The 16,054-nt window shown below is 37.8% G+C and overlaps 1 protein-coding gene across 1 annotated transcript in view; it reads left to right on the forward strand.

Annotated features, from left to right (window-relative positions):
* The window catches only part of LOC106639027 (uncharacterized), a 213,443-nt gene that overhangs the window by 166,669 nt on the left and 30,720 nt on the right, over nucleotides 1-16,054 (forward strand). The window contains exon 6 of the mRNA XM_089588923.1: nucleotides 6,767-6,917. Coding sequence (XP_089445049.1) covers nucleotides 6,767-6,917 — 151 coding nt within the window. The remainder of the gene's footprint in view (nucleotides 1-6,766; nucleotides 6,918-16,054) is intronic.

Below are 16,054 nucleotides of genomic sequence, written 5' to 3' on the forward strand. Positions count from 1 at the left end.
AAAAGTGTAGATCGTTAGCAAACAAAAAAAAAGACTCGTAAAACTGCAGTTTACATGTAAACGAGAGCTCGATTGAGAAATCTTCGATAACTAAAAGAACATCTGTCCCCTGTACCTCGAATGATAAATAGTTAATAACAGTCAACCCCAAAGTACACCACGTACGCACATCCGTCACGCGCAAACGGGCAGACCATAATAATAGCCCGAGCACAGAAAAAGGAAGACGATTCTCAAGACCAATCTTGGCGAATTAATCACAGTCGTGTAGTCGCAGAAAAGAGGCTAAGAAGGGGAAGGGGAGAGTCGAGAGAGAGGGAAGGTCGTCGAGGAGGAAGGAAAGGGAGCAGCTTAATTTCGCGGCGCGTCTCTTCAAGCGCGCGAAATTTATGGGCCGCTCGCTTTTTCCGGGGGAGAGGCTCACAGCTGCCGTCGTCGTTGGGGAGAGAAGGGGGACAGAATAATAAGTGCCGCTCCTTGTGTATAGCATATATATACCTATGACTCGTGCTCGGTGTTTTCCTGCATTGGAGGCGCGTGCTTCATTTATCTTGCTTTGAACAATTTTTGCGTCACTGTTGCTCGATCTTTTTTTTTTCATGAATCCCTCATCCTTAAGTACTTGGGTCTCGTGTTTTATGGGAATAATCGTAGGAAACATTTTTTTTTCTTAATCAAGAGGCTAACTGATCTATCATTAAAACCAATGAAAAGTTTGAAAAACCCTTTAGCGTTCATTCAACTAGAATCATCAAACTATTTCGCAGTATCGAAGCAGTATACCTCCAACTTTTAATATCAATCGTTCCATCATGGTATCGGCGCCACCGCAGCTACCACCGCCAGCGCTTGGTAGAGAGACAAAACTTTAAATGCACGCCCGAGTCCCGGGGACAGTATAACAGCGCGTGATTCAATAACGTCGTCTCGCTTATTTTAATACCCCCCCCCCCTGAGACCTTTTGCTTCTCTTAGACTGTGAAATGAGAAATCGATTGCTCGAAGGGAGGAATGAAAGTCATGATTTTTGTCGAGTACAACAGGATGAGTTGGAAAAAATAATGTGGATTGCAAAAAAATGGTGTTTAGTAGACAAAAATTGCTGAAGCGAGATGAAAGCGTCGAATAATTATAAAAAAACAATACCCGGCGGAAATACACCGATTGAGGGAAAGCGGCGAAAATACCACCTAAGAATGGTAAAGGGAGAAAACACGTGCAGAAAAGCAAAAAGGAAAGGGAACGCGATAATAACGGGAGTTTCGTTGGAAACACAACAGCTGCTCTTTGGCAATCCCTCTTTCTTCGAAATAGTGGGGGCGGGGCGTGCCACGCGTTGCTCTCGAGAAGAAAGAGGGTCGCGGTTCGATTCAGCTTCCGGAAAAAAGAAACTTGACTGATTCCTTTGCCAGCCAACGAGGCCAGAAGAAGGGCGGGGGAGCAATTTTTCGCAGACTGCGTGCCGTGAATTTGGTCCATAAGTATATATATACATACGAGGAAGTCTCGCTCTGTGCTGCACTACCTACGCGGAGCGCTGTTGCATTTTCTCCCTTTGGCTTCCTTTAGCGCACCCCTGCTCTTTGCACGGTTTTTCTACCCGAGCGCGTCGAGCAGCCAGTGGATTCCGGCACAGTTATTGGTGGCTTTGCGCGAGCTCCGCTGAATTTACAAAAAGAACTTGAGATTCGTGTGGAATTTTTGCTGCTGGGCTGGGCTGTTGCTACCTTGTGCCGAATAATAAAGAATGGAGATATGTGTGTATGGAAGGACGAGATGTTGGAAAAGGCCGAGCAAGGAGACGCACGTGCGTCTGATTTTTACATCTTTCTATTGTTGTTGGAAGGTGTAGCTGAATTTTTTTACTTGTTATTTATTAATAATCGTAGAATAAATCTTTGTAAGCATTTATAATAGGAACAAATATATATATATATATATATATATATACGTAATTACTGGAATACGCTTAGCAATTGTAAAACAGATAAAAAGAAAATGGGATGATGATCTCTCTCAGGAATGTCTGACCAAACTCGAATTATTATCGCACGAAATACACCAATTACTCTTGTGAACCCTCTTTTTTTCAAGCTATTGTCATGATAAGTTATAGGACAGTGATCAGTAATATACCTAGTCATCAAACACAAAATTATCAAATTTTCTTAATGAAGTATCTCAAGATCTATCTGTTTTAAAAAAAAAATCACAACAAAGACTCACTCTTTACATAGACTTTTTATAAAACGTCTGACCAAAGCAGAGTTGTACTACTTGTATTACTGAATAGATCACACAGACGCAAATCACCCATGAACGCGAATCTGTCAAACCTATCTAATTATAGATTGTTGACCTTAATCCATGATTTACAGTCATTATACATAAAACAGCATAAAATGTGATAGCACAAGTAATTACCATGTGATTAAGTCGTTCAAATTGAATGAAATGACATGATTCTTAAAGTTTATCATTTGGATGTTTATTATTATTTACACAATAAAACAAACTGTAAGAACTACAACTTTCTTTCCAGTTATAAAAGAGACATAAGAAAAGTTTTGTGAGTGTCTGACTAAAATCATGTTATTCTGCTTAAAACCACCACATAAAACGTACGATACACCCATCAACTTTGCTCTCCCAGGTCTCTAATTTGTATCCAAGCTGTGTAAATGAATTAAATCGAACATAGTTTCAAAGTAACTAGAACATTCATCTTAAAGGACATTTACATAAAAAAAAAAGTTTTTCAAAATTTAACGTCTGTCTTACAAAACTTGAGCAGTTCTACTTAAAATGTCGAAAAAACTCAACAAATAGCATCAATGGACTCCAATTTATTCAGATATTATCATAGTAAGACTGTTAACATGAATCAAAAATTTTTTTATCACTAGAAATGGTAGCATCAAACTCACTTAGCTAAAATATTACAGTGTAACTTGAAGATGCACTCTACTAATTTGACATATTTTATAAAAAAAATCTAAGACGTGTATCTTTGTAAATGTTTGCAGAGCAAAAAAAAATTCCTAAGAAGCTAAAGATACTTTTCCATTGTGAAACGTAAAAAAAAAGTCAAATGAATCTTCGACCGATGTCTGACCAAACTCGAGTTGTTCTACTTCTTTGAACAAATGAAGCAATTGAATGGTGTACCTACACATTAACTTAATGAGACTTACATTTTTTAACATCTATTAACAATATTTGTCGTCACTAATACATCAACATCCAATTAATTTAATTTAATTTGTTAATGAAAGTAACAAACCATAGCGTAACTAGGTGGTATAAATTGACCAGAATGATATGGTTTCATTAAAATTTTTTTATCATTGACAATTCAGGAAAAATTTTTAGGAAATTAAATTAGTTTTTTAATTGCAAAACATACACAAAATTATTCCACCATAATCCACGGGTAGTCTGAGCAAACTCGGGTTGTTCTACTTGAACCATCTATAAACTCTAGCTCCAAGGCCTTTGTCACTAAAAACTTTTTGATATCAATCAAAAATACCTCATGCCACCGAATACAATAGTATCACAATCGAAAGCCAATAAAAAGTTTTATTCATAGGAAACTCAACGCTTAACTCTACATAAGTAACACATCCGCGTGCCATCGTAACTAAAACCCAAATTACAATTTCAAATTAAACTTTAGCAATTCAACACGCACACATAAAGTGCAACGCCAGAAACTATACGGGAAAAGTCAAGTTCCTCTTGATGTAAAACACGGAAAGTCGCGAAACCCGTCAAAGCGAATCCTCGAGCCGATACTTCACGCGACATCGAGGGTAGTTTGCAAAATCTAGTTAGCCTGAAACTCGGGTCTTAGTCTGTACTTCCTCACGTACAGTCGCGAGTGGAGTAACTTATTATTATAATCAAACTTCACAGCAGCGAGTGCCCTGTCACGTGGGTCTCCTTGTTCGTTTCAAACGCACAAACTCACTATGAAACAATAAATTAAATACCCACAGGAAAAAAGCCATCACGCATGACCTGCCAAACGAAAAAACGGGAAAAAATCACTCGAATGCGCCGAACAAAAGCTGCTTGTGAATTAAATAAATCCAGGTCAGTGCGCCTGTGATTTCCCAAAAGAAGTTGTCTGTATACGTGCGCGCACGACTTGGTAAACGCAGACACGTGAAATGTACCGTAAGAGCGACAGAGAGCCCCGAGGGCTTCGAAACAGCAATAAGTACCCCTTCGCCTGAACATGTTGTTCTCGTCTGATTGAACTCCAATCTGATAGGAGTCGTGCAGTATGAGGGTATAAAGTGTATATACAGGCACGTACATAATATGTATGTTGGACTTGAGGAGATCGAGAGATTTGGGCTGCATTTGCGGAGGATGCAGTTGCCACTGACAGACGATTACGCCCCTCCCTCCCTCCCTCCTTTCCTCTGTGTATTTGTACGTATGTGTGCTTGCGGATGAGAGATACGTGGATTGACTACGGCTTGTTTCGCTGAGTCATTATTCGGTTGTACGAACCGTTTTCATGGGTGTATGTACTACAAATCTTATTTTATACTTTGTAACATGGATTGAAGTAGCATGTTTTTTTATACGTAATATTGGGATAGTACAAATTATTAACACCTTTCACGATGGATCAATTATTAAATCGAGCAACAGAAATTAGTTGCTGGACTGTGAAAATAACTATGGAAATGTAATAACTTTCTTAAACACTATATGTGTAATTTTTTTTATTCTGTAAAAATAACTAAATTTTATAGAAAAATATAAAAGTGAAGTGCCGGTGATTATCTTGAAAAAAAAAACTACAAACGCATAGATTTTTCTTTCTCTTTCATTTGGACTTTTTAAATCAGTACGTACGACATCAAACACCGACGATCCTTCAATTATTCAATTTATATAACAATTGTATTTTCTCACCAGCTCAACCCGCATACAAACGACGCAAAACATATTTGCATACTTATCAAAACACTTCCATCGCTTTGACCATAAATTTCACAATTTAAATGAAAAAAAAAAATTTTTTTGTCTGCCACGCACATCCACAACCTCGACATATCACGATCCAAAACGAGTAGCATGCATCAACCCTCTGTCCACTGACGTCCCCCTGTTTTCCATTATTTTCCCATACCAGCGTACATTTCTGCCGAGCGAGACACCGTAACAGACCGTTTTATGAGTATGTACCATCCGAAAAAAGCCGTCCACGCCAAATAACGCCAATAACGCCCTTAAAATTGCTTGCAAGCCCAAAGTCACGTTCATTAACAAGTAAATTAATGACGAACGAGACACGCAGCCCCGGGCATGGTTGTAGCTACGCCTTCGTAATTGTGCTTATGCGGCATGAAAATTTTCGCACCAACGGGTACGCCTTTGGCGAGGAATTTTTCACGCGCGCCCGTGCACTTTTATTTTTTGCCTCCCATGGACGCAACACTTTTTTTTCATCCTTTCTCCCACACGTACATCCTTTTTTGAACTCGACAAACCAACGCTGTTTTCGTTTTTTTTTTTTTTTTTTTTTTTCTTCATAAGCCAACACTTTTGAAATATTTTTTTTTTCACTCTTTTATACGCGTATAAAGTATACGGTGCAAGGAAAAATCGATCCAAAGGGAAGCGGGAGCTAATGCATCATCCGCAGCTGATTTTCAGAATATTCGATTTCGCCGAGCTGCGCCGATGTATTGTATTACCTCGTGCAACTTTTGAGATGAATAGTGTGCGTGTGGATAATCCGGGTGAAATAAAAGTAATGGATGCCTGATGGAAGATGGTTTGAAGTTAGAGGGAAAAATTATCCAAGAGCGGTGAAGAAGAGCGATTCCCATAAGAGTTGCAGTAGTATGAGTACGCGTATAGTCAGACCAAGGCGCGTGTATGCATCCCGAGTTTGCCCGGAAAACTTGAGAGTCAAATTTCCTGATTCGCTTTCTCGCGGCCTTCATCTCGTCCTCATCGCTCATACCGCTCTCGGCAGCGGTAGTGGTTGAAGCGGTGGTGGTAGTCGGATGGAGGATATTAACTCGCGAGAGGAGCTTTTTTTATACAGCATATTTTTTTTAGCCCCCCTTCTCAAAAAGAAAAAAAAAAGATTTTAATGTACATTAAAATGTAAATTGCTATTTTTACTGGAAGCGGTGTTTTTACGAGGTTTATGGGAAAATGACAGTGTTGCGTGAGCGAAACGCTTTAATAATTGAATTTAAATCGGGAAGTAAGGCTTTTCCAGGGGTTGATGTGAAAAATTGTATTTTGATTTATACCGTGCCCCCTTCATCGATATTTTTCACTGTTTTATTATTTCATGTTTAATAATTTTGCTTCACCGACGTGATAATCTGCATGTATTTTTTTTTTTTTTTTTTTGCTTTTTTAATAATCCTCGCTAATAACTTAAAAGCAAAATAATGCACTTCACGCGTCAAACTTTATTAAAATTTCTCGAGCAAAAAATTAAACAGTCTAAAATACTAGATAAAAAGAGAAATTTTGGGTGCTGCGACATAACCAAAATAACAAATTTCTCATACAAATAAAAAGAAAAAAAAAAAAATTCACAGATGAAATCTTTGCTATAACGCCAAACTTCTCTTTTTTTCCCAAGCAACAGAAATGGAAAGGAAACAAAATGTTACATAAATAATCCATCAAAGACACTACACAGCCGACCAAAAATCTCAAGAACGACTGGGAGAGAAAAAAAGCGTAACACGTCACACCTTTTTCTTCTTCTTTACAGGTCTCATCGAGGCTCACCGCGATGGAAAAATCGCAAGCCTGATTGGGGTCGAGGGCGGCCACTCCCTCGGGAACTCGCTCGGAGTGCTCAGGACATTTTACGGCCTCGGCGCCCGTTACCTCACACTCACCCACGCCTGCGATACTTCCTGGTGAGTGTGGATACAACATATACTCTGTTTTTTTTTTCTCCTCCACTACCTCCCTCTACACTTTTTCCTTTGGCGACACCCATAAACAGGGTAAGAGACACGCCAGTGCCACTAAAAATTTGAATTCCCCCATGTGGGCGGGTAACCATGGGATCCATTATTTTTTTTATTTATTTATTTTTTTTTTTTCACTTTGTTCATTTGACGCACGAGTGCCGCGCGAGACTTGTTCCCTTGCCCATGGGATTAGGTTATTTTCCCTTCGCGGAAGAAAAGGAATCCTCCCTAAACACTCGTTACTCCATCTTGATCACCGATGCAGGTGTATATACGCGAGAAAAAAGGAAGACAACAAGTAAATCGCTTTTAGCCGTTAATTTATTCCTCAGATGGGACGGAAGCTTTTTTTCTATATTCCGTGAGAAAGTTACTACTAAGCTGTTGCGTAGTTTTATTGTGCGGAGATTGGTTAATAGATTATGTATCGGAAGATCTTCCTTTTTCATGCTTAATCGAGGGAGGTATGGAGCAGAAGGAAGTGGAGAGACTGCATTAATGCTTTTGCAAGTAATAAGGAGTGGTTTTCTCAAATCGAGTCTTTTGACGTTTACAAAAGGCCGTTTGGATTTTGATATGCTACTGGAATGTATATTTTATATTCAATGAACAACGTTAATACTCAATTTGTTTCGTCATTTACACATTTTTGACTAATATATTTATTAAATTATTTATTTATTTGTTAATGAATTTACTCAATTGTTGTTTTATTTATTAGTTTCTTAGTACTTTAGGGAATTGTGAGGCTATTTAATTTTTTACGTACTAATTTAAAAAAATTTTTTTTCATAGTTTAAATAATTTGTTTTGTTTATTGTATTTTTTCGTTAACTGTTTTCTTCATTTTTTAAAATTTAATTTAATTTACGTATTTGTATGATTTATTTCATTTATTTACGATAGTTATTTTATACTTTTTATGTCCAGTCTTCATTTCACTCGTATAAAACATGTAGGTACAGTCGCTGTTTCATACGTCGGGAGTGAATTGAAAAATCTGAATTTAATTTTATCACTCTCTGAATTATAACTCTAAAAGTGGAAAAGTTATATCAACATTGAAATGTATATTTTATGAAACTGAATAAAAGAGAAAAAAATGCCACCTTAACTGTATTTATTTATACCATTCAAAACGTCTGATGCCGCGAGGAACGCAACCATGAATATGAATTTTTCTCCCCCTCGGCGCATCCACCGCATTTCTCTCCCGTCACATTTATTGAATATTCGAGTCAGCTGGTCTATGTAAATCAACATCCAAATTGCATTGGATATATAGTACATTGCTTATAATTATCATTGCACTGGAAATATATTTTTTGCTGCCATTTGTACAACACTTTTTTTGTTTTTATGTAACGATCGCAAAGTACATTTAATAGAGAATTTAATTCTGTTTTATGAAATGTAAAATTCGGTGTATGACAAATTACGTTTACGCAATTTCATTCTTTAAAAGAGTCGAACTCCATTGTCTCGAAATATATATTTTTTTTTATCGTGTTCGATAAGAAAATTGATGCTTGAGTCAACAAATAAAAGTAAACAAATACAGTTTTTAGTCAATATCGAATGGAATTGAAGTTTCGCAAATAATCTTTATCAAAATTTATCATGACCCAGTTTTATCTAGGGTCGTTGGATTTTATTTGATTTTGTGTAAAATTAAAAAAAAAAAATTATGATCTCACTCAAGTGCTGAAAGCGACGTAATCCGACAGAAAAATAGTCACTATGCTATAATTCTATGCCCTTTCAAAGTTTTTAAAATTAGTTATCTTCAATTATCTGTCGTTTATCAGGATTAAAAAATGTTTTATTCCGCAAAAGGAGGTAAGCGTATGATTTATTCATTTAATACGTTTTCTCCAAGGAACTGATCCACATACGGTCTCGGATTAACTACGAAATCCGTATATCAACTGTAGCACATGCTTAATGTGGAGTATAAAACACGTGTATCCGGCAATATTTCAAACCAAAGAAAGAACGACGGTCATACGTTAAATTTTTTTTTAACACTGAAAATTCACTGGCTGGAACAGTGAAATCGTAATATGATTTAATCTTTGCAATGAGCTCAGTTTAAGTATTTTAACTGACAAATGAATTACAGGTTTTGACATTACTTTGATGAAAATTAAATTATTAAAACTAAACATTTTCGAAATAATAAAAAAATTTAATACCAGTTTTAATTTAATAACTATTAAAATTTAGTCGAACAATGCGAATAATTCTATCATCACGTTTCAATCATCAAATTCAATCATATTTTTCCATAAGTTCTACCGACAAAAACTTTATTGATATCATCAAAAACATCCTCTCAAATTAAAACTCCATCTGCTCTATAAATAAGTATTCCACAAAGAACAAATACCCATGTCTATGTAACCAGTCACTCATCTGCAATGAAAAAAAGTTTTTTTCTTTAATACATATCCATCGTCCTCGCAGCCAAAAATCCTATCGAGCACACTTTTTACCATCCCACACAAGCTCTAGACCCCAGGGGAGCAGGAAGGAAAATAAAAGAGTAAAAAACTCCTCGCGCATTTTTCCCTTCCTCAAACCCATTTTCCCAAGGGCCGTTTGGTTGGGCAGCGAAAAATTTCCGCGAACGAAACATGCGTGAGCCGTAAAACGAACGACCGAAATAATCCTCCAGGAAAAATAAGTGATACACCCTACAGCAGCCACCCCGTAATGGAGCGATCTCGCGAGAGACCCATTGGCCGGGCTTGCGCCCCTACAGCCAGTCCTTTTGCTCCTCTCAGCCTATGTTCCCAGGCTTTCCTTTGGGCCTCGGTAGCTTTGTGCTGGAGATGGTCCAAAATTTATATATTTCGTATAACGCGGACACGAGTCGCTCCCCCTCTCTATCGGCTTTGTTTCTTCAAAGTTTTCTACTTTTATCATTCCGAATGGCTTTTCTATTAAAATTAAAAGAAAAAATAAAATGTCTTTAAGTTTACTAAATGCTCAATATATATTTTTCACTTCATTTATCGTCATGTACGGAATTTCGTAGTCCTTCTTGTATATGCTCGTCAAGCTAGATGAGTAGACAGAGATAGGGACTCGAATCTCACGTCTCCCATTAGGACAACGACACGTGTTTCTACTTGTCCAACCTTTCGGTATTGTTGCAGAATCTAAATTAAAAAATTATCAAGTGGACTATAGCAATGAGAGGGATTTGGATCTCTACAATATTTGTATTTTTTCAAAATTACGAGCTCTTTTATCAATAAAACTAATACATTAATATCTATGTTGACATGGAAAAAACTACTCTTGCTCGATTTTAGTTGCTTAAATCGATTACAATTAAGTATATAGTATATGCTACCTGTAAAACCTCTAAAAAGCTCGAGTGATCATCGGTAAACGTAAGCTCAAACGCTATCATTTTTCCCGAGATAATGGCAAACTCGAGGCAAACATCGGCACTAGGTATATAATCCAGTCTCCCAAATTTGGCCAGAGTAAACCAATGGTACAATCTAACAACAACAAAAGCCCAGCCCTTGGACGTAGGTATAATTCACGACAACGCCCGTGTGCCGGTCCACACACCTCGGCGCGATCAATTTCCAAGCAGCGCCTCTCTCGATACCACACCCATAATACAACAGCAACCATCCCTTGTCCATTTTTCATCCCTCCCCTGCAGAGAACGAGAAAGAGATGCCCATCGCGGTGTCCTCTAATACCCTGCTTATGCTTCCGCAGGGGAGTTTCTCTCTCTCTCAGGGCACACGCGAGGAGTCACAGCAGCACTGGCCGTAAACTTCGAGGCGAGTTTCTTGCGGTTTTCAATCCCCTACCACGTGGAGACACACACATACACCACGTTTTACGCGTCCCCGGAGTTGGTCTCTCTCTCTCTCTCTCTCGCACGAGGTTGTAAATAAAGACGCGCCAAGAGTACGTTTCTCTCTATTTCCACCCCTTTTTTTTTATTCAGTAATGCTTTACAGTGCTGTTTTTCGGAGGTTAGATGAAAATTGCTCCTCGTGGGGGGAGGGAGGTAGGAAAAAGCTCGCCGCGAGAAAATTGCAAGACTCGGGGTCTTGGGTGAATTATACTTGGTGTACGGGGCGCAGATGCGGAGACAACTGCTGCTGCTGGGGGTGGATTTATGCCTTCAATCAGCCGAGAGCGGGCCGTTAAAATTATTGCCACGTGAGAAACTGGGGGTGAAGATTTTTTTTTTTTTTTGCTTCTTTCCAAAGTTCCTTTGGGCTTTTGCACTATTTTTTTTCAGTCCTTTCTTGTCTTTCCCGGTTTCGCTGGCCAAAGTTTTTTTGCCCCCGTTAATGGCTCCCGGAACTCGGATGACACGAAATGAAAGTACAACAGCAGTTGTTGCAGTTCTGACCAGTGGGTTTTTTGCGAGGGTCGGCAGGGGGACTGTTAACAGTTATTTTGCCCTTGCTTGTTGTTGGGGGTTAGTTAATTGAAAAATAGAGGGACAAAAACACGTTGGTCGCAACATCATGGCCGATATACGTATGGGGTGTTGCAACAAGTGATGAATATAACGCAATATTACGTATTGATGTTATGGAGAGTGTCAAAGTCATTTTAACGCTTGATTTTTGAAGCTTTTCTCGACTTTTTCGAAAAAATTGTAAAATTGAAATTGTTTTAAATCAGAAGTTAGGATTTATAAAGAAAAGATAATTTATTGCAAACAATGAAACCAATCCAATTTTAGTTTCACTTTTCTAGTAACACAATCACCGTATTTCAAAGAAAGTAATTAAAATAGTGCATTTAAAATAAAACACATGAATTTCACAGTAAAAATAAAAAAAATTCAAATGACTTTACTCGAAATTATTAATTTTCTTAACATTTTATTACAAATTGTAACAATAGTTAGTGTGTTTCATGTAATTGTTATATTTGATGCAAAGAAAGTAATTGAAGTGTGTAAAATTTTTTAAACTATGCCACTCCCTGGCTACACTTTGAATAACGAAAAAGTGATTAATTAACCAGCAATTGTAAAAATTAGATATTTCTAAAAAAATGTTCCTCTCGTGCACGACTAGTATAATACACATACAACAAGCCGCATTTATACGGGTACATTGTACTACGTAAGCCATGTCATAATTTACGTCCATTACTAGAAAGAAAGAAAGAAGGAGATACATCTTAAGATGGAGGTGGAGTGAGTTTCTGGCAGTTTGCTCCCTGAGTCACATCAAGATAAAAGGCCTCAAGCTGATGCCGAGATAAAAAATCAAGCGAGAGCCCGCTGCCAAATGTTTACGGATGGACTTTGCTCTCTCTTTCCCTTACTCACTCCATTTAATTTTTTGTCGTATTGCACCAAAATTTACGCTGCCAGAACAAGTTTGAACGCTATTTTGTGCTTGGAAAAACAAAAACTTGTAAATTACGGGATTTTTCGACGATGGTTTTAACATCAAACATTTGATATGCTTTTAACTGAATTTAAAATTATTTTGAAAAAAAAATTTTAGTACATAATTCACTCTATCGAATGAATCACAAAATAAAACAAATTTTAAAAACGATGGATAAATAAATCGACGAATTTTCAGTTGCTGTTTTATAAAAATGTATATTGTCAAGCAAACGTTTGAATTAAATAAAAAAATAATATTAATAAAATTACAATTGACGAAAAAAAAAAAAAAAAGTTAAAAAAGTCAAGTGACAAAAAGACCCAAATTTATCACGAGAGAATTAAAGTATGAATTTTATGAAGTTAACAATAACAGAAAAAAATGGAGAAAATAGGATCACAAGCCGAGATAACTAGAAAAATTGAAAGAGATAGAAAAGAGCAAAAGGTACTCGAAAATGAAGTACTTTCGTGATTTTCGTAATAATACTCCAAACTCCAACAAATTCCACGAGATGGGAGAAAAAAAAAATTACGCAAGCGCGTGTCAGAAGGAATCAAAAGAGAAAACAGCAAACATGACAACAAAGATTCTGGTTACGGAGCACGAAAAAAAAAATCTCACCTAGGGGTGAGAAATCGCATTACCCCATTTCCCACTGGGCACAACAACGCCCCATACAAATGCACGCACTAAATCTTCGTTTTATTTTGGAAAAAAAAGTTGTTTACAAACTTGGGCTAGCTGGGTTTTATACCTCGACGTATTCTCGTCTTTCTCTAGAAATGTGGTACGCACGTGTACGGCACATCCCTACCTTTTATTTGTCACTTGCACTCAAAATCTTTTATGCGAAACCGTAAATACACATTTATACGGAAAAGGCAAAACGATTGTGTGGAGAAAAGACCAGCCAACAAAATAGGATTGGATGAAGGTATTGGAATGGACATGGAAAAGCAGATGGGGTGAGAGTTATCCGTAAATGTTTTTTATTTTCACTCTTAGCTTGCAGAGGAAACGAATTCCTGCAACAGACTATTTCATACCTATTAGTATGCTAAGATTTTCTATCAGTCGATACTTGCTCTGCGTTATCAAATATATTGATAGAAATAACTTCCATATCATCATCCGAGATAGCTAAGGCTGGGGGTGGAAATTTGAATTCCAGCAGAAGATAAAATTGTTGAAATAAACGTATGAGAGTTATTTCTGCTCGAGAATATAATGACGAATATTTTCACTTTGATACGAGCAGTTAGTACCAATTTGCCGCATAAAGCTCCTGTTTCTGGATTCACGTATAATTATTTAACAACTGTCCACGAAATAACCAAATTCAACTTTCAAACACGGAGTACTCTAATTTTGTGCCATACGATATTTCTGTCATTAAATACTATCAAGCAACTCAAACATTCATTATCACACATATATGCAGCCTTTATTAAAAGTTATTCCTTTTATTAGCCTAATATAAAATAATATCCACATTTGTTTGTTGCTTTTTTGTAAAACTGTTTCCTCCCGTGTCTCCAGTAGTTAAAACAATTCTAATTAAATGTTTCACGATTTCCTTTATCGATACCTACAACGATTTATACATAACAGTCAAAATCACCCGTACAATTCGGCACAAATGCATTCAGCCTCCATCGGTGTATAATTTCCAAAGGGGATAGGGCGTCGAACCGAGCGCTATAAGGCTCTCACCTTCCCCCTTCCACCAGCAAATTACCCCTATCACTCGAACCAATTCCCCGACAAAGATAGCACCCCACCCCCCTAGCCTCCATCCTCAAGATTCGCAATAGCCTTCGAAAACGCTCCTCCATACCCAGAGGGCAAGTGCGCCCCCGTAAGTGCACGGGTAAATCGAACAGTGGCCGAAACACATTGTCCCCCATGTAATCGCAATGTTTGCAGCCGGTATTCAGTGACCATCAGGAGAGAAGAGAAAACACGCGGGCAATGCAATGCACGGCATTAGAAAGTCCTCTCCTGCTCCTTGCACATTCTCGAGTTTACGATAATGCTGTACTACACACGCGTACCCATCTGACACTCTGCGCGTCGAGTCGTAAAGATCAGGAGGAGCCACTTCACCCGGGAATCCCTCCGTTCGCCTCGGACGCGCCCCCCCTCCCCTTTATTGGGACACTATCGAAATTGCTTTCGAACGTGCTCTTCGGGCCTAATGCCCATCTCTGCGGGGCTGGGGACGAGGGATTGCAACGATTGTAGAGAGTGCGATTGAATTTTTCCTGCAGCCTCACTCAGAATTTCAGGGAGCGTGGCCTTCCTTTTTTGGCCCAGCTGAGGTGGGTGCGCTCCTTCGAACTCGTCCGGAGAGGCCAGCTAATTCGCCGGGACCTGATTTTCTCTCCTGACGGACGCCTGCACGAGGGTGGAATTTCTATGGGTAGTGGAGCTCGATTTTTCGGACCGGTGGGGATCGATTGTTGAACGATGGCTCGGATACCGAGGGATGGCTGAGTTTTTTTTTTCTAGAGGTACGTGGATGGGAAACTAAAGGGGGATCTTGTGAGGAATTTGGAGTCAGGAAGTCTTTTGGAAAGAAGAAAATTCTTATTCTTAGCTTGATTACAACATAACTGTGGGAAGTTATTCGAGGGTATTTTAAAAAATTGAGGGATCCATGACAGGTGGAACGATGAGCGATTACAGTCGGTCGAGAGGGGTCGGAAGCCGACGGGGGTGTTCATTCAATGATACAACACATGGTTGGAAATAGATGAGTCAGCAAAGTGAAACATTTATTAAAGTTTTTGTTTTCGTTTTTTAGCGCAAGAAGGGTCCAAGAGTGTTTCTCGTGTACTTGATATTCAAATTACGGGCGTTCCCATTTGTTGGAAAGTTCAATTTAAAAACTTGAAATATCAGTACTAAACTTGTCTTAACGTAGTTTTTTTCTGAAACGATTTTAGAAGAATATTCTATACATATTTAGAATGAGCAACATCTTGAAGGAACAAATTTCAGTAGTACAAGGTATGTTGCGTCAGATGGTGGTGATAAAACAAGTAGGTATCTTTTTTTCTAAACAAAATTTATAAGATTCCTTGTAAATCAAAGTAAAAAACTGTTCATTCAAATTCTGCAACTGTCTGATTACTATTCGATCTCAAAAATGAAAAAAACCCCTCTTGTAAGGTATTTTCAGTAGTATAATACATGTTTGGTCAGACATGGAATTTTAAAATTCTTATACAATAAAATGCTGTATACCTTTTTTTTAACTGAAAGGAACATATCAACAAATAATGATTAAGAACATCCTTTAAAAATAATAATAAATAAAGTCTTGTGCTTTAGTTAATTCCACAACATTCAAATTTTCATTTGTCCTCGTAAAAGATCAAATTGGTGTACAAAGTATAAGCCATAAAAATTCTTTATCTCTTCAATTTTTTTTTTTCACACTTGAAAAAGATAATGATGATGAACAAAGTACTTTCAGTAGTGCAACGTACGTTAAGTCAGACACATGAGTTCCGCAACTTGATCGATGTACCTAATCAACACACCGAATTATCAAAAAACACAACAATGGGAATCCAAGTAAAATTTGATATCCTAAAAAACTCGAGCATCACACTACGCAAAAGTTTTAAATTAAAAAAAGCTGCGACCAAGATACCCTCCTCCCCCTCGAAAATA

This window comes from Copidosoma floridanum, unplaced genomic scaffold, assembly GCF_036245765.1.
Source record: "Copidosoma floridanum isolate Cflo_tuat_1 unplaced genomic scaffold, Cflo_Japanese_pri ptg000007l, whole genome shotgun sequence".
NCBI lineage: Eukaryota > Metazoa > Arthropoda > Insecta > Hymenoptera > Encyrtidae > Copidosoma > Copidosoma floridanum.